Below are 19,530 nucleotides of genomic sequence, written 5' to 3' on the forward strand. Positions count from 1 at the left end.
ACTTTTTTGATATAATTAATTAAATATTTTCATTTATCTTGTATTCAAAATTTGTAGATAAAAATTTATAAAAAGACAGTAAAAAATATTGTTAAAAATACGAGAAAATCGATTGCCATGATAGAGCCAGGTTTTTGCCACTATTACTTTTTTGATATAATTAATTATTATGTATTTTAATTTATCTTGTATTCAAAATTTGTAGATAAAAATTTATAAAAAGACAGTAAAAAATATTGTTAAAAATACGAGAAAATCGATTGCCATGATAGAGCCAGGTTTGTGCCACTATTACTTTTTTGATATAATTAATTATTATGTATTTTAATTTATCTTGTATTCAAAATTTGTAGATAAAAATTTATAAAAAGACAGTAAAAAATATTGTTAAAAATACGAGAAAATCGATTGCCATGTTATAGCCAGGTTTCCGACAATATTACTTTTTTGACATAATTAGTTATCTATTTTAATTTGTTTTGAATTCAAAATTTATTGATAAAAATTTATAAAAATAGTAAAAAAAATTATTTTTTTTCAATTTGCAAGTGAAAAATATTGTTAAAAATACGAGAAAATTGATTGCCATGTTATAGCCAGGTTTCCGCCAATATTATTCTCTAAAAGTAATTATTTTAATTTGTTTTCAATTTTTTTTATTAGAAAAAAAATTCTTTTTAAAATTTAATTGCATTTAATATTTTCTTTTTTTTAGCGTATGTTGGGCCAAAACTGGCTCTGTACTGGTTAGTACATAAATCGCTTGATATGAGGTTAATTTTATTTTTCTTTTCAAAAAACAAATCTACACTTCTATTAATAACGTTTATCAAATAATAATAATAATGATTCGAAATTAATAAAAACTGGCGTTACATTGGCAAAAAAAAGTAAGCTTTTTTTTAACACTGGAAATTGTTTAAAAATTACTATTTTGATTTTTATAACAAAACAAAATAAAGTGACGCTTTTTCTAAAAGTAACAATAGTTTTATAATTTTGTTTCTGATAAATTAGGAAGTTCGAAGGAAAAGATTTTTCATAACAGTTGTCATCAAGGTTGGTAGTTTTCGTCTGATTCTGAAAATTACGTTATTAATTATTCAAAAAATTGCAATTTTAAAAATAATTTTTTTTTTAAATATTGAATCAATTTATTTATAATTTAATAAATATTTAATAAATATTTAATAACAATTAATTGTACATTATAATTTGATAAATAATTGTAAATTTTAATTTAATATCAACATGAAATTGAATATTAATTTTTTTACAAAAATTGTAAAACTGATAAATTAAATTAAAGTTTCTTTCCAATATTTTTCTAATTAAATTGGAAAAATCAAATTTCTGATTTTAAACTGACGAACGACACGAGAGAGAATCAAGTTTAATATTTAAAATTATTTGAATAATTAATGTCAACTTTATTGAGAATTTGATTAATTAATTTATGCAACTACGAAGGAATATGATTAATAATTAATTTTCACATGTCATTGATAAAGACAATAATAATTTATTGATAACAATTGAAGGAAATTTTCAAACTTTGACGAAAGGTACGACAACCTTGATATTTCTGATTAATTCCACAAAAATTCTGATGTAGAACTAATTTAAGAATATAATTAAATTGCTTTTAAATATTTTAAAGAAGCAAGCGAACATTGAGTAGTACAAAACGAAAATTTACCCCAATATTTTTATTATTTCTCATTTCTTAAGGTGTTACATAATTTAATACAAAGAATATATAATTTTTAAAACGAAATTATAAAATTTTTGCTAAAAATGCAAATCTACGAAATAATTATCAAATTTGTAAATTCTTTTTACTATGATTCAATTCATACATAATTTTACCAAAATAAAATTCGTTTGCTTCTTTCTCGAAAAAAAAAAATGATTCCTTTGTACAATTGAAAATGAAAATAAATAATTCTTATATTAGTTACACTTCAGATTTCGTTTCCTCAAAATATTGAAAATTGCAAAGTGAATTTCATTAATAAGCAGACAAAGAAGAGAGTATTTATTTTTTTTTTGTGTTTCGTGGTATTAATCATGAATTGATTTATCATGTTTCTATTATAATTTAATATAAACATGGTAAATCATTTTTTAAAAAAACCACGGTAGCACGTTTCTGCCAATAGACTAATAATGCTAGCGAGTGTTTTTTTTTTAGCGGTCATAGCACGTGCCGAAACTGTCACGATGTACAGGCAAATCTATATATAAGAGTACTTTTTTATTTTTGGATAATGGTAAGTGTGGACGAAAAGAGAGTGAATAGGAATTAGGAAAATATATATATATATATATAGTAAAAAGAAATCAAGTAGCTGATGGCCAAGACCGAGCTACATCGGAAATTTTCATCAGAGACTCGAAAGCAAAACATAATGATTATAAATATCATTCATTATTTTTTTTAAAACTACTTTTTAGAGAAAAAGTAGAAATTTTATTAATACAAAAGATTTTAATTAAAAAAAAAAAAAAAAAAAAATTGGTATCCAAAATGGGAAATAGTTCTTTAGAGATGCTTCTTTATTTATGTATTTACATTTAACAGATTGTAAATATGTTTGCAGATTCAAGAATTGTCACTGATCGTAAGGATGTTTTTTTTATATACAGTTTTTGTTACCAGCAATACAAAAATTGTGTGCCAAAAAATATGTTAGAATCAGTATTTGTACACGAAATAATCATCTACTTTACAAATATTTGTACAGATTTAAAGTATAAGGATTTATTTAAAATTTAGATCAAATCTGTAACAGAAATAACGGTATTTTTGATTTCGTACCACATCTGTATTGGTGGTTTTTCGAAAGTTTATCCAAAATTGGTAATATTGGAAGTATCAAATCGTAATGGAGATTAAATATTCTTTAACTATTTAGGTTGTTGCACACATTTTTGAAGCAGTGGCAACAATACCAATGACAAATTTTCTATATAAATGTTAATTTTTAAACCTAAGAAACAAATCCAAAACATTTTGTACCAAATTTATTTATACAATTATTAAAATTCGAAACACAAATACAAAATTTTAAAAGGTGTAATTTTGCAACTACTAAAAATAAATACTGATTTCATCAAAAATGTTACAAATGAACACAAATACAAATCGATAACTATAAATATTAACAGATTACCAAAGTGAATGGACATTATAGAAAATTAACTGGATAAAAACAGAATACAAAATAAACAAATAGCACCAAAATTAAGAGTTTAGAACAAAAATTACTAAACGGATAGTATCAAAATAAACAGATAATACAAAATGAAAAAATTACCAAAATGAACAGTTTAGAATAAAAATTAATAAATGGTATATAAACGAATAGTACCAAAATGAACAGTTCAAAAAAAAAATTCACAAACGTGAAATTAAAAACAGTAGTAAAAGATAAAATTCATCATCCTAATGATCAGTGGGAAAAATTATTGAAAAGAAGCAACTTTAAGGAATTTTCCCCGGGAATAAGGACACAGAAGACTCGAATCATTTTGTTGACAATGAAAAAAAAAAAAATACATTTAGGCAAATACTGAAAATAGCAGGGTCACTATTGGCCAGCCACTAGCTTACTAAATAGTTTTATATAAGGATAATTAGCGTACGCTATATATTTTTTTGGTGTTTTAGTAAGTGTGAATGGCGTGTTAAAAGGGGGGTTAAGGAAATGAGACAAGCAAACGTAGGTTCCTTTCGCCAAAAAAGGGGGTTGGTGAGGGGGTTTGAGCTTATAGAGCATGTTCTCTCAGAGCATATACACTTATATACTTAAAAGCTACATGTACATTTAAAAAAAACGGTGCACGCACGTGTTTGTTTTTTTTTCTTTTTTTTTTTTTTTTGTAAAGAGCATTATACAGATATACGCAGAATTCAATTTCTATATCCGTCGAAAGGTAAACTTGGTTTATGCACACACACACACGCACACGTGGAAAATTTATGGATAGAGACGAGTAAATTGACGGATGCAAAGTAGGGTTGTTCCTGCCCTTACAAACTCTTATTATTGAACTTTCTCCTATATACCAGGAAAGTTAAACAACTTCCTGTATTTTTTTTTCTTCCTTTCTATGAATCTATTTTATTTATTTTTTTACTGGTTTAACATAGGTTATTATGTGACATTTATTTTATATTGCAATAATTTTTTTTATGACGGTAGCAATTTAGAAAAAAATTAATGGCTTTCTTTTTTTTCAAGATGGCAAGAGCAGAAATTATCCCACTTTTTTTATGGATTAAAAAGAGAGAAAAAAAAATTGGATACAAGTGCGGGTGAATGAGTTTTGAAAAATGGTGAAAGGAATTTACTTTCATCAATATTGTTAATTTTTCTCTTTTTTTTTTGGTAAAGAAGCTCAGTTGAAAATTCGCACTATTGGAATTTTCACGGTTATTTTGCATTTTTTTTTTTTTTATTACACACGAACACACTTTAAAAGAAACCAAATTCTACAGAAGAAAGTATTTTTTTTTTTTTTTTCATTGAGTGTATATATCGTTAGCGATAGCGTGTATAATGCAACATGCAAGATTTGTGTAAACCCCATTGATTTTTCAAATCCTAACATATAACTATTTTGTTTTCAAAAAAATTTATTTTTGTTCGTTGGCATTTTTTTTTTTTTTTTTTAATCGTTTCTACGTTGGTTACTCGACTCTTCGTTGTGTTTTATTTTTGTATTTAGTGACTGTATGTGTACATGTAAAAATACATGTACATATAGTTTTTTTTTTAAACATATATACGTACAATATTATCATATAGGCACACAAGACAAAAAATTATTGATTATAAAAAAGAAAATTCTTTTTCTGATTTGTGGCTTCGTATTAATAGGCACATTTTCGAAAGAAAAGGATTGAAAATAATGCGTTGGTCTTTTAGACCCAAGCAGTGGGGGTTACTCCCACTCTTCGCGTAACGCTGCGCGCGCTGCTTTTGAGTAGTGGGGGTACCTCTCACTCTCTATGCAACGCTGCGTGCGCTGATTTCGAACAAAGGGGGGGTTTCTCCCACTCCTCGCAGTCCTTTAAACGTAGAACAATTTAAAAATAAAAAATATATTCAATTATAAAGTCTCGTAAATATATTTTTCGCATTGTGCCTATACGATAAAAAATTAGCACGTTACATAAATTAATATTAAGCTCATTTCACTGCATTTTTTTGTATAAATTTGTGTCCATATATTTTTAATCCTTTTTTTTCATTAAATTTTCTTCAATATTAATAAAATTCCAATTGAAAATTTCATCGATACTGTCACTTGATGAGATTTCACATTAAATATATATATATATGTACACAAATATACAAAATTGTTCATATTCAAATATTTTCTACATGTATAAAAATATATCTACATGCATATTCACAAGTACATTACATGTATGTATGTGTTTTATGTATATGTAAGTATGTTTGCGACTCTGTGTATATGTAAAATATGTATTTTCAGAACTGAATCCCTCTCTACTTTTTTTTATTATTTTTTTTTTGTGATTGACAACTATAAAAATATACGTTGCGAGAAATGATAAAAAAGAAAGAATAAAAAAAAAAAATACACACATCGATTGTGCGACGCACGTTCTTCTTGGAGAAAAGTTTTCTGCATCCTTTTTCGTGACTTTCGCAAAAGAAAGCAGGGGAAAAATATTTCTCAAGAAGCGACGCACGACGAGAAAATCAATTTGAAATCATATACCGAGAGCATATATATAGGCGCGCTGAAAGAAGGAAAAAGAATATCAAAGAGAAAATGAAAAACATGTGAATCGTGTGTGTTGTGTGTGAGTTTGTGAAATGGTTTTTTTTTTCTTTTTTTTTTTTTTGCGCAAAGCTGGAAAATTGGTTCGAATATTCGATCGAGAATTCTAGAGAACAAAAACTAATTATTTATATTCAAATAAGTTTTCATAAAAAAAAAATAATATTCTCGAACGTTTAGCCGAATTAGTTTAACCAGTTTTTTTTTCTACGTGAATATAATAAGTAATAATAATAAATATTATATATATATGACAAAAAATTTTATGAGCATATTTGAAAAAAAGGAAAAAAAATTTTTTTTTTTGAATTAATATTAATATACAATGTACATACAGATAAATATAAATATATAAAAATTGACATGCTTTTTTTTATATTGCGTAAAAGCCCCTTCTCCTATAGCTGTAAAAATAAACACAGGGTCAATGATCAAAAAATTAATAAATTAGTGAATAAAAGGCATTGACTAAAAATCATAAAAAATAAAGAAATGAACAGCCGCAATTTTTTTTTTTGCCACGAGAAGCAAGTATATTTTTTTTAAAAAGAAAAGCAGATTTATTTATTAATTTTTTTGTTTAAATTTTTTTTTTTTTTAATTCTTTAAGAGTCTCTTTTCTTTTTTATATCAATATACTTGACTCTCGACAATCGATTTAAGCTGCTTAGCTGAAAATTAATAGAAATTCCGTTTCTCCTTGTTTGCGATAATAAAAAGATTAACGAAGAAAAATTGCAATTGATTTTTTTACCCGATCACTTACAAGGAGAAAAGCAGATTATTATATCAAATTACCAAAGATAGAAAAGGAATAAAAAAAATAGCGCATAATAAATTTTCGAATGGAGAGGAATTTTTCTTTTTTTTTTTTTTGATGAAAAAAAAATGTAAATGCTACAATATTTTTATAAAAGAAAAGCAAATAAAAAACGATGAAAAAAAAAATATATGAACAATGCGCGCGCATTTGTTAAGAAATTAATAAACGATTCTACTTGTCATAACAACTACTATTTTTTTTTTGTCATTTTCAATCGAGTTGTTTCTACTGTTAGAATTTTCCATAAATCGGCTCGAAAAATTATTATGACTTTTTTTTTGTCAAAAAATCGAAATTCCAGCCGATCAATGGTGGATTAATTTATTAATCATAGCTAGACAAAAAATTCACAAAAATTAATTAAATGGCATATAGACAGGCAGCAGGCAGTTATATACTTGAAAGACCATCGATAAAGTGATTCGAGAGTTGACGGATTTTTGGTTTTGAAGGTTATGTAACACTGCATTTTTTTTTAATGTCAGGAAAGCAAGTGAATACTGCGCATGTTCCGTGGGGAGTAGTCGACCAATGAGAATCAAGTACAAGAGAACGATGCGCATACTTTGAGCGAGGAGTGGGGCGCAACGAGTTCTTATTGTTGCGCTAATCCCCACTCCTCGCTGAGAATGATGCGCAACGTTCTTCTGCGCACCACGGTAATTTGTAATTCCTCTCTCATTGGTGCGTTACTTTCCACTTTTTTCGCGTAGCATTTTCTTTATTTGTTTTGAAACTAAAGCTATTTAAAAAAGAACTATAGTGTTACATATCCTTACTTGGTGATATTTTAGGGGGAAAAATGGAGGATTATTATTTTTTTTTGTATTAAATTATTAGGAACATTTTTGATAATGAGATTTGGTTGAAAAGGAAAATGATGCTTTAGAAATTTTTCTGCAGAAAAATAAGAAGGAAAAGGAATTTGAAAGAAGGATATGGGGGTTTGTGTAACATTTAAGGAATGTGCATCCGCCATGGCATAAATTTTTCTTGTATATAAAAAAAAAAGAAAATACTACAGACACAGCAATATTCTATTTATAGCGGAAATTTTCAACGGCGATAAGCGCACAGACTCTCTACTCTGAAATGCAGTTTCTTGTTTGAGCTTTGTGACAAGGAGAATGCGACTTGTAGTGGCCATGGAATGAACTATTGTTCGTAATATATAAGGAACGCGTAAAATGACGGAGGCACATTTCTATTCGATATTTATATATATATAGAGAGAGCGAGAGAGAGAGGATCGTATATAGCAACAGGTAACCTACACACTCACAAAAAAAAAGAAGTACATACGCCCTAGACGATTCCACTTTTTTTTTTTTTTTTTGTTTTCTTTTAACGATAATCTACATTTAATATTTATATATGTAACTAATGTTTATTAATTTGCCAACGAACAATTATATTTCGTTTTTAGTTTATTTATATGTGCAAATGGAATTTTCGACTTCAGTAAAAATTTTTTTTTCTTGACTCCGTGGCTTTTCGATTTTGGAAAATTAAAAAAAAAAAAAAAAAAATATTCCCGAAGCTACCGTTTTTTTTTACAGGAAAGGGTAAATAATAGTAAAAAAATTGGAATTGATTAGCATTTCATTCGACTAAAGCAAAAATAAAAAAAAAAGGCCAAGAGCTTACTGATTTTTGGTATATATATATATAAGAATTGATCAATCAATAAAAAGAGTCTATGATGCGATTTCAGTCTGAATTATATTTGTTTTTATTTAAATCCATCATCAAGAAGGTGTTGCGTGACTTGTTTTCAATGACAAATCATCGCACGTTTTACATGATCACCAATTATTTTATTAATTATTATTCATTATCAATATTATTATTATTATTATCATTATAATAAATCGTCATCATCGTCGTCGTCGTTGTCGGTGTTTTTTTTTTCTTTTTTTTCTTTCTTTAATTATTATTATTATTATTATTATTAATTATTAATTATTCTTTGTTATAGTTTTTTCTTTTCAATTACTTCCATTGTATTATCGGTAGCATCGACTAGACTAAACAAATTACTTCTATATTCATTTTTTCTTTGCTCTTTTGAAAATTAAATTTGATTGAATTTTTCTTTTTCTTTTTGTCCAGACTCGAAACGAATACGACGAAACGTGCGTTTATTCTATATAGGATGAAGAGAATGGGAGAAATAAGAAATTTTGGATATCGATTTCTTTTTTTTTTTTCTTTTTTTTTTTTTTTGGTATGAGAAGAAAATTTGGAAATAGTCAAAGTGGATGGGAGAGAGAGAGAAAAGGAGGAGGGGAAAGTAGACGTTAGAATGTGTCCGGAGGCAAATTTCGAAATTTTAGATCTTGAAAATCATTGGAAAATTTGTAAACGATTTTACTGTGAGAATTTTTACAATAAAATTTTTATTAAAAAAAAGTTTTTGTTAAGATTTAATATTTTTTTATTAGGAATTTATTCATAATAGAATTTTTAAATTTTAGTGTAAATTAAATTAATAATTTTAATCTCTTAAATAAGAGCATTGAGAAAAAAAAAGAAAATCAATTCATTTACAAATTATTAAATTAAATTTTCAATTTTTGAAAAATTTGGTTATTTAATTTTATTTATAAAAATTTACTTTTACCAGTTTTACTTTTTTTTGAGACTTAACAATTTTTCAAATTATTATTATAAAAACACATTGAGTTTAATTTGTCTTAATAAAAAAAAAAAAAAAACATAATTAATTTATAAATTAAAAAAAAAAATTATAATATAAAGTGAGGAAGTAAATTTTTTTGTAAATTAATGAGTAAAAATTCTTACAGTGTAAAAAAAGTTTCAAAAAATCCATTTCTTTACTTTTTTTTTTTCTTTTTGAATGTGGAAAATTTTTTTTCGATCTTTGCTACCGGTCTACTGGTCATACAAAGTATAAACAATCAATTTGTTAACCTACCTACTATCTATACATATGTCAGCATGTTCGTATGCAATAACGAACTTCCGTACGCGCATCGTGTACATATAAATAACCTGCATACGTACATATGTGAGTGTGTAAAAATGTGTTTGCGCAAACACACGCAATATATGGAAAAAAATACATCACTTTTCTTTCATCAAAAAAATACAAATTTCCTCTTTGGGGGAAAAAAAAATTTTTCTTCTTTAAAAATTATAAATTTTCTCAAAATTAATTTTTTTTTTTTTAAATAATGATTCAAAAACAATAAAATAATAATAATAATAATAATAAAAAAATATTAGAGAAATAATAATATTAACAAAATAATTACAAAAATAGTAATAATAATAATAATAATAATAATAATAACAATAATAATAATAATAATAATAATAAAAATAATGATTATGATAATTATTGTTACTATTTTAACAATTACAAAAAATTTTAAATACTACATAATTACAATAAATTGAAATTTAATAATAAATAATGTATTATTAACCAAAAAATTTCGTTTTTATTTTTAATTTTACAAAATTTATTTTCTAGAATAAAATTTTGTTTGCCTTTGATTAAAATAAGAATAAAAAAAAATAATAATAAAAAAAAAACCAAGAAGAAAATTGTCAATTCGATGAAAATTGTAAAAGTTTTGCACTTGTTTCCATTTTTGTGTATGCTCGCACACACTGATGTATGTACTTTTTTTTTTTTAATTTTTATATATATATTTATATATAATCATGTATGAATAATAACTCTACTATAGAAGTTACAGTTTCCATCGAATGAAATTTGTGCAACCATGAACAATAAAGAAAGAATTGGTACAAGTACGAATTATAATAAATAACAATAATGTATCAGCGTTCCATCGGTAAGGTGTTTTTTTTTCTTATCTTTCTTTCTTTCTTTTTCTTTTTTTTTTTTAATAAGTGCAGGCCTAACCGACTGACGAGTCAAGATACAATAGTCAAAATGTAGTAGTAACGTAGTAATATAATTCTTTTTAATTCGTTACGATCCACGTACACTCGAATTACCTACTTTTTTTTTCATTCAATCCATTAGTTACACTTGCACATATAGAACCGTTTTTTTTGTGTTTGTATTTTTTTTTTATTCTCTTTTTTTCCCTAGGCTTCTTTTTTTTACTCTCTTTTGTTTTTTTTTAATCTTTCAATGGTAAGTTCCGAATTGTCTTTCCTAATTTTTTTTTTTTTTTTTTTTTATTCATGGCGGGAGGAGTTGAGGTTTTGCTTGTCTGGCAGAAACAATGCGAATAAGGAAAGGAAAAGGGAAAGATTATTTTTTTTTTCTTTCGATCGCTTGGGATTTTTATTCCTTTCATTTCCATATAATATTCGGGATTTTCAATCTGTCTACGTTAATGCGACTTTGTTTCGTTAATCTCACTTTCGAGTTAGATCGATAAATTATTATTATTATATTGATAAAATTTATCATCGTATCGTTAATGAATAAATTTTGTTGTTTTTTTTCGTTAAATAAATATAATATAAAAATTTTTTTTTTATAAAAATAATAAACGATTTTTTGTTATATAAAAAACAATTTTGTAAAATAAATAATAAAATTTTCTGTTTAACAAATTATAAAAATTATTCGTTTAGTGATTGAAAAAAAAAATTATACAAGTAAATATAGAAAAAAATTGCTTCAAATTAAAGTAAAAAAAAATTTAGTTTTGAATTGTAAACGAAAATTTATAGCGTGCGTTATACCCACTCTAAGCAAGCTGCGCGCGCAATATTTAAAAAGTAGGGATAGCGCGTGTCATTGACCCTTGCGCGTCATCTCTCCCCACTCCTTGTATACTGCGCGCGCAGATTTCTCAACCAACAGTATATCGAAGGAAGAGAATCTAAAAAGAAAAACGACGCTACTTTATATTCTAATCAAGAAAACAATTTTTTTTATTTGAAATATAATATTAGAGAAAAAGTTAACAATTCTAAATTTAGTCAATTCTTAATTTTAATATTTTATTTACTAGAAAAATGTTTTTTTAGTGTGCTTTTTTCGACGGTAAAAAAATGTGCCCCTTTTTTTTCTTCAAGTCTATTCAGTAAACAAATTTCGATATTAAAAAAAAATTTATAAATAGCAATAAATAAAAAATAAAATTCAGTTTTTTTTGAAATTAATTTTACTTTAATTCTATATCAGTATATAGAAATACAACGTTTATTGGTGTGTACATATACAAATTCCTAAATTCTCATTAAGTTTATTCTTATTTTACAGAAATATGAAATAGGAGAGATTTTTTTTTTTTTTTTTTTAAACCTTTGAAAGACATAAGCGGAAGGACTATCGTCTATTAACCACTCGACAATAATTCCAAATAAATATAGATAAAGAAAAAATTAATAATAATAATAAGTATAAAACAAAAGAAAAAAACACGAAAAATGATTTTTCTAAAAATTCTATTTTTATTCAATTACTCTTTACTACTAGACAATTCTATTTATTTTCAATAAACAATCGTTTTATTAAATATATTTAAATGTACTTTTACTAGTTATTAATTTAATATTACTATAAACGTAATTTTATTAACACAAATTCAATATAACGTAATTTTATTAATATCAACGTAATTATAGACATTAAATTTAATTCAAATTTTCATATATAAACGTATATTATATATATTAAAACTATAAATTAATTGTCATATATATTAAAAATTATTTTTTAAATGTAATTATATTACAAAACTGTGTTATTATCTATTAATATATAATATAAAATAAAATATTATTAAATGTAATTATATTACATTAATGAAATATTATTAAATACAATATTATTTTTTGTGTTAAAAAATATTGTATACAATTATTTTAAGAAAAATTGTATTTTTTTTTTTTAAATAAATAATAAATAGTGTATAATGTGCTTGAAGATATGATTATAAAGTTGATAATGATGTTTTTTATTTATACCCGTATGAAATGTATAAAAATAAGAATTTTGAATATTTCTCTCAGGCTACATTACAACGAAAAATTTTTTTTTCCTTTCCATAAAAATATCTAAATTCTCAAAACTAATATTATCTAGACTAATTCCTTGCATTGTGATTTTTTTTTGTTGTTGATATAAAAAAAAAATTGAAAATAAAAACAAAAATGACTTTTCCGTTTTATATTAAAATAAAAAAAAAAATTTGAATAATCTTCTACATTTGAATTTTATTATTTTTCACTAGTTATTTAATTTTTTTTTTTTTTTATAATTTTTCTTATTTTGAATTGATAAACACTGATCAAGAAGATTTAGTGTAATTATTTTTATTTTACCATAAATAGGTACGTATTTTTTTCAGGTTTTTTTTTTCTATTTTGTATTTCAATTTTCTTTTTTTTTTTTTTAATTCTATATATAGTTATATATTATTATTAGGTTCACTAAACTTACTGGGAAAACGACATTTAAAGGCTTCTTTCAGTATCGATTCCCTTAATAATCTTAAGACTTGTATTATATATAGCGACTCATCTGTATGTTTTTTTTTTACTTTATAAACAATGCCTTTCTTTTTGTTTCATTTCTTTCTTTTTTTTTCCTTAAAAATTGTCTATATCTAGAAAAAAAGTCCTTCATTCTTGTGACAAAAGTCCCTTTTTTCGTCATTAATTCGAAAATGTAAATACACAATAAATTTGATTAATTTTTAATTAATGAATTCATTGTCCTGAATATTCGTTACTAAATTAATTGTCTAGTTATTGAATTGATTACATTGTGTCGTTGAAGTATTTGTGCTTCAATTATATTTATATATAAATATCACCTATATAATAAAGCTTTTTCAGCTCACAGTCATTTAACACAAGGAATGAGTAAAATAAAAAATAATTTCAAACAAATAGTTTTTTTAAAAATTATATTCTAAATTTAAGAATATTTCTTAGCTTCTATTTTTTTCAAAGCAAAAAAAAAATCGTATATTATCTTCAAAATTGAAAAAAAAATTTCAAAGCAATGGAAAAGTATCTAAAATAATTTTTTTTTTTTGAGTACATGTAAAAATATTCTTAATTTAATAGGAATTTTTATTCCAAAATTAAAAGTTAATTTTTAAGATGTCTGCGATTTTTTTTTTTCAAAAAGAAGCTAAAATATATTTTTAAATTCAGAATATTATTTTTTTTTCAATGAAAATGTTATTTAAAATCAAGAATAAATTAAGAAAAAATAAGTATATTAAATAATAATAAATTGGTCGGTAAATAATTTATCACCTATTACAAAAATTGACCAGTTAATTAAATAGTAAAATTATTCAATAATATATAAATTAGTTAGTAAATTAGTATTTATTTTTTTTTTGTGTAAAATATTAACGTTAATGTGACCTTGACTAGATACTTATTAAATAGGTCACAGTGTGTAAAATATAGGCCATCTTATTATTAAAAAAAAATTATTTTTTTTTATTATTGTTGTAAATATATCTATACAATAAGTTTAAAAATAATTCAAGTATTTATGTTTTTCTCTATTGACACAATTTTATACCATTTTTTAACTAAATTAATAATAATAATAATAACTATAACTTAATTAAAATTTAATTTTTGAAAATAAATTAGTAAATTAATTGAAGACTAATTTCATAAATTAATTAATAAATTGACTTAATGAATTAATTAAAAACTCATTTAATGAATTAAAAATTCATTCTATGAATTAATACATTTAATAAATTAATTCATAATTAACTTAATAAAACAGTTAATAATTCCTTTAATAAAAAGATTAAAAACTAATTTAATAAATTAATTTTTAAAAAATGGTGTCATTTTTTTATTGTCAAAAAATTTTAATCGATTTGATTTTGTTATATTAATATTTGCTATTTTTTAAATGAGAAATTAATTGATATTTGAATTTGCCGCCAAATTATTTTAAATTGCTGTTTTACTATTTTTAATAATAATACAATTTTACAAATAATAACTAAAATAATGATTTAAAATTATACGTAATTTTTAATTTTTTTTCATAATCACAGCTGCAATATAATTGAAAAGATTGCATTTGACGTCAAATTCAAAGATTTGTTATTTTTTTTAAACAAATAATTAATTTACTTTGAGCCGAGCTTAATTTTCTTTTAGCGTGGCGTCAATTTAGAGAGAACCATGCGCGCGCAGCATGCAAGTAGTGGGGGTGACCAATCACAGCACGCTTTCCCCCACTGCTCACAAGGTGCGCGCGCTGATTTCCAAGAACGGCACGCTAAAACAACACTTTCTCGGTTTCTACTTTTTGAAATTAAATTTCATTTTTACCCTACACGATTATTATTTATATCCATTATCATTATTACTTATTGTATTTATCACTACTTCATTATCGTTATTATCCCTCTATTTACATGAAAAATAAATCTAAATTAATTTTATTGTTGTAAAAATCACATTTCAATTGTAATAATTACAAAAAGAAAATTAAAAAAAAAATGACACCATTAAGCTATAGAAAAAAAATTAATTAAAAGATGCGCGAGGTATTTAGTTACCCCCACCACTAGAGATAAGGCCCAAAAACCCCACCTTCCAAAGGCCGTAAACCACAAAATAAAACAAAAAGGAAATTAAAAAAAAAAGACCCGACTAAAAAAATCAAAACTGAGAGGATTTTTCAATTCTTGATTTACTTCTCGACTTTATTAGCATGAAAAAATGAGGATTCAATTGAAATTGCAAAAACTCGAAAGTAGAAGGTTACGTGCGAACGTAAATTGGGACATAGGGCCCCTCATAGTACGCGTGAACGTAGACAAGATTGTGGAGGGGATTATGAAGTGAATGGTGGGGATTGTGTAATGGAGTGCAAACGGATGAGGTTGTTGTGGTGGGGCTGGTTGTAATGGTGGGTGATGGGGACTGATTATTATTGACAGATTGCATCGTGGAGACGGGTGACACTCGATTTTGGGGACCGCCGGCTGTAACCTGATATACGGTCGCTCGCGTTCTTGTGGGCCCAGTCATTGGGCATTGGGCCCCGGCGGCGGCGCCATGTTGGGCCCCAGCTTGACGAATGTAGTTTGATGGTAGACATACCTCGAGGCGATCTGTTCGCGGCATCTTCTGCGGCATTGCCACCGTCTGCGGCACCACTCCCAATGGACTTCCCACACCCGTGGGATCCGCGGGTCCCATTATTGCTGGCATTATTGGACTTGGCGCAAAATATGGACTGTATGTGTTGCCCACCTGCGGCATTCCAGTCAGGTACGGATTTGTTGCCTGTGGAAAAAAAATACACCCGGACACCCATCCAGGTTAATGACGTTAGAATTTATTTATTAATTATATTAATCTAAAATCTAAATTTACATTCAGACATTGTCAATCGTACAAATATTTCTCAAATTTTTTCACCATTCATCATTCGTTTTAAATTAAGGTAAAGTGCAAACATCTTCAAAAAAAAAAAAAAAAATTCATCTCTGGGAAGAATTGAACCCAGAGCGCCGGATAGTTGATGCAGAGGACTTTACCGCTAGGCCAACGGTTCAATAGGACATTTTTTCCTGTTTATTTTTTATTTCATTAAAACGCATTTTAATGAGGAAAATTAGAGGACGAATAAACATTTTTTATTTTTTTAGAATCTATTTTTTCTGACGTGTATTATAAGTTAATAAAAAAAAAAAAAAATCACCTTTGGGAAGAATTGAACCCAGAGCGCCGGATTTTGACCCAGAGTACTTTATTGCTAGGCCAGCGGTTAAATACTAAATTTTTTTCATTTCTAGTGAATTTTATCATTAAACCGCGCTGTTAATGTGGAAAAATCGAAGGACGAGTCAACAGTTTTTTAGAATCTACTTTCTCTGACAGAAAATTAATTAAATTAAAAATTAAAAAAAAATCACCTTTGGGAAGAATTGAACCCGGAGCGCCGGATTTTGACCCAGAGTACTTTACCGCTAGGCCAACGGTTCAGTTAAATTTTTTTTTCATTTTTAGTGAAGTTTATCATTAAATTACGTTGTTAGTAGGAAAAATCAGAAGATGAATCAACAGTTTTTAAGAATCTAGTTTCTCTGACACATATTATAATTTAAAAAAAAAAACCTCTGGGAAGAATTGAACCCGAAGCGCCGGATTTTGACGCAGAGTATTTTACCGCTAGGCCAACGACTCAATAGTAAATTTTTTCCATTTCTACTGAATTTTATCATTAAATCGCGTTGTTAATGTGAAAAAAATCAAAGGACGAGTCAACATCTTTTTTTTAGAATCTACATTCTCTGAAACGTATTCTTTCTCATTAACCTAATTTTATCTAAAATAGCGACATGAAAAGTGTTTTAGGTTTAAAAATAGAATAAACTTATTCCAATTAGTTGGTAAATGAAATGGAAATTTTCTGTCTTGCATCAACTATTGAGATACTTTGCACCACCAATTTCATTCGCTCATTCATTTATTCCAGCAATTTGAACTTCACTCAAGGCATTCATCCTCTTCATATCATTCTCTTTCAAGTGCAAGCTGTGTATTTCGCAATTTAATTTAATGGCAAGCAAAGGTAAAACAGTTTTCAGCAAATTTTCGACTATATATATATTAACAAATAGGTATATTTATGTGTGAATATATATATATAGTCAAAATTCACAAGTGAAAAGGATTCTCTTAGATGTCATTTGTTTAGAAAAAAAAAATATCCGATTTCGATACTTTAAAGAGGTTAATTGAGTTGAAATGGGAACAAAATAAAGTTATGTGGTATCATCTTCTTTTGACAGAAATGAATTTGTAAACTCTATACATAATTTAAACGGTGATATCTGTCCTTCGTGAATTTCAAAAGGTTCAGGTAAAGGTTCATTAGTCTGACACAAAGAGCTCGTGTTCACTTGTGTTTCGGGTACGCCCTGTCAAAACAAGCCTCAGTCCAACGTGCTCCAACAAATCAAAACACACCTACTATTGCTAATACGTTTAACACATCATGCTTAATTAGCGCTGCAAAAATTTCTAATTATTACTTTCTAAATAAATAGTTTTAAAATTCATTTTCAAATTTAAAAAATTTTTTTTTTTCGTTATATTATTTATTATACGAATAAAGTAATAATCAAATTAATCATTTAAATTATTAATTAATTTATAATCAAATTAATTAATAGTTTAATTATTTAGATAATTATTCCAATTTTTTTTTTACTGCTCGTTTTTTTAAATTTAATTACAAATTTATGCAGAACTGTTTTTAAATCATACAGTACAGAATAATTAAAAATAATTTGACATTGTAAGTTTATATTTTATACTTAAAAATAATTATATATTAACTACTAGCGTAGACTTCTTCTGCCCTGGGGGAAGAGATTATTTTATTTTTTTTTTTTTGCAAATTGTTTTAATTGTGTTACAATTGATTTTGGAGGAAATAAAAAATAAACGAAATGAATCAAGGAACTATTATGTTTGCCAATAAAACTCCCACTCTCTTCTTTTATTATTATTCTCTTCTATTTAATTGAAGTTTATGATTCTAAAGTACCATCAATACGTATAAAGAAAAGAGGATCAATTAATGAGCCCAATTTACTGTTTCTTTACTTTTTTTCTCTCTCTCTCTCTCTCAATTTTACTGCTATTGCCGGTAGGTAATGCTATTAATTACAAAAAACTAAAGAAGAAAATAAACCAGAAACTCTTCCCTCAGGCATTTTTACAGCGTTTGAAATACATAAATTTATGCCTTGTATTAATTAATTGTGTATTATTAAAAATAGTAATTTAATTTTGAAAACAGTTTTTTAAAGTTTATTTAATCAAAAAATTCAGTAAGAGAAAATTATTAATTTTACTATTAAAATTATTTTCATACTGTTTTTTGAATACCAAAAGTAAGAAACTTTCAAATAAGGTTAAAAATGTAATAATAATAATAAAAAAAAAAAATCACCTCCGGGAAGAATTGAACCCTGGGCGTCGAGAGGAGAAGTCGAGTACTTTACCGCTACGCCAACGGCTCAATGAGAATTTTTTTTTATTTTTATTCAATTCTAATCGATATCACGGTATAAAAATGAAATTTCCACACTATTTTGAAAATGAAACTCTATTTTTCCTTTGAAAAATTATTAAAAAAATTTATAAAAACAAAAAAATTTTTTTTTTGAAATTTACGGAGATTATTGAGATATAAAAAAAGGCAGTTTTGTATTTCAAAGACATATTTTTTTTTACCCCGAGAAGTCTACAAAAAAATTAGTGAAAGCCAACCAAAACCAGGAGTTACCATAAAGGCGTGGGTAGCGAGTAGTTGCTGCTGGATTTGCTGTTGAAGGTGATGGTGTGGTGGCGTAGGAGATGGAGACTCCTGTTCACCAATGACGTTATTGGAGAACACACCAACAATCAACCACAACCACGAGCGCCACAGCGGCAAACATAGGGAACAGACAGGCAGTCATACGTGTATTATATGCTCGATGTCATCACGTTGCACGACGATTATTATTATTATTATTATTAATATTATTATTATTTCGTAACATTAGAGATATATTTCCAAAGTGTGAATGTTAATCAAACTCTATTGTAAAACGCTCCTTTTCTCAAAGATGCTTTTTTCTACGTCGCGCCATTATTTTCTTTCTTTTCAATTTTTTTTTTTTTTTTTTTTTTGGTTTTCTATTTTTGCTTTCTGCTGTCGTGTCTCAAGTTTTTCTCATTTTAAAACTCTCTACAATTCTGTTTTGATATTTTTTTAATTTTCTCTTAAAAATGATTTTTCATTTTTTTGAATTATATTCTTCTTTATAAAAAAGCTATTCATAAAGCACACTTTAATAAAAAATTTATTTTTATTTATTAAAATGTACTATATATTTGGAATGCTTTGAATAAAAGTAAATATTACATTT

At 25.7% G+C, this 19,530-nt stretch overlaps 1 protein-coding gene across 9 annotated transcripts in view; it reads right to left on the reverse strand.

The window, feature by feature from the left end:
- Nucleotides 1-19,530, reverse strand: part of LOC127278033 (uncharacterized) — a 471,303-nt gene that overhangs the window by 21,136 nt on the left and 430,637 nt on the right. For 7 of the 9 annotated variants that reach the window (XM_051299533.1, XM_051299534.1, XM_051299535.1 and 4 more), the window contains 2 exons: nt 18,903-18,983; nt 15,701-15,886 (listed from right to left, as the gene is read on the reverse strand). In XM_051299533.1, coding sequence (XP_051155490.1) covers nt 15,701-15,886; nt 18,903-18,983 — 267 coding nt within the window. The remainder of the gene's footprint in view (nt 1-15,700; nt 15,887-18,902; nt 18,984-19,530) is intronic. The other 2 variants (XM_051299538.1, XM_051299541.1) reach the window with 1 other exon arrangement.

Source organism: Leptopilina boulardi, unplaced genomic scaffold, assembly GCF_019393585.1.
Source record: "Leptopilina boulardi isolate dan_hultmark-lab unplaced genomic scaffold, ZJU_Lbou_2.1 LbouV2_194, whole genome shotgun sequence".
NCBI lineage: Eukaryota > Metazoa > Arthropoda > Insecta > Hymenoptera > Figitidae > Leptopilina > Leptopilina boulardi.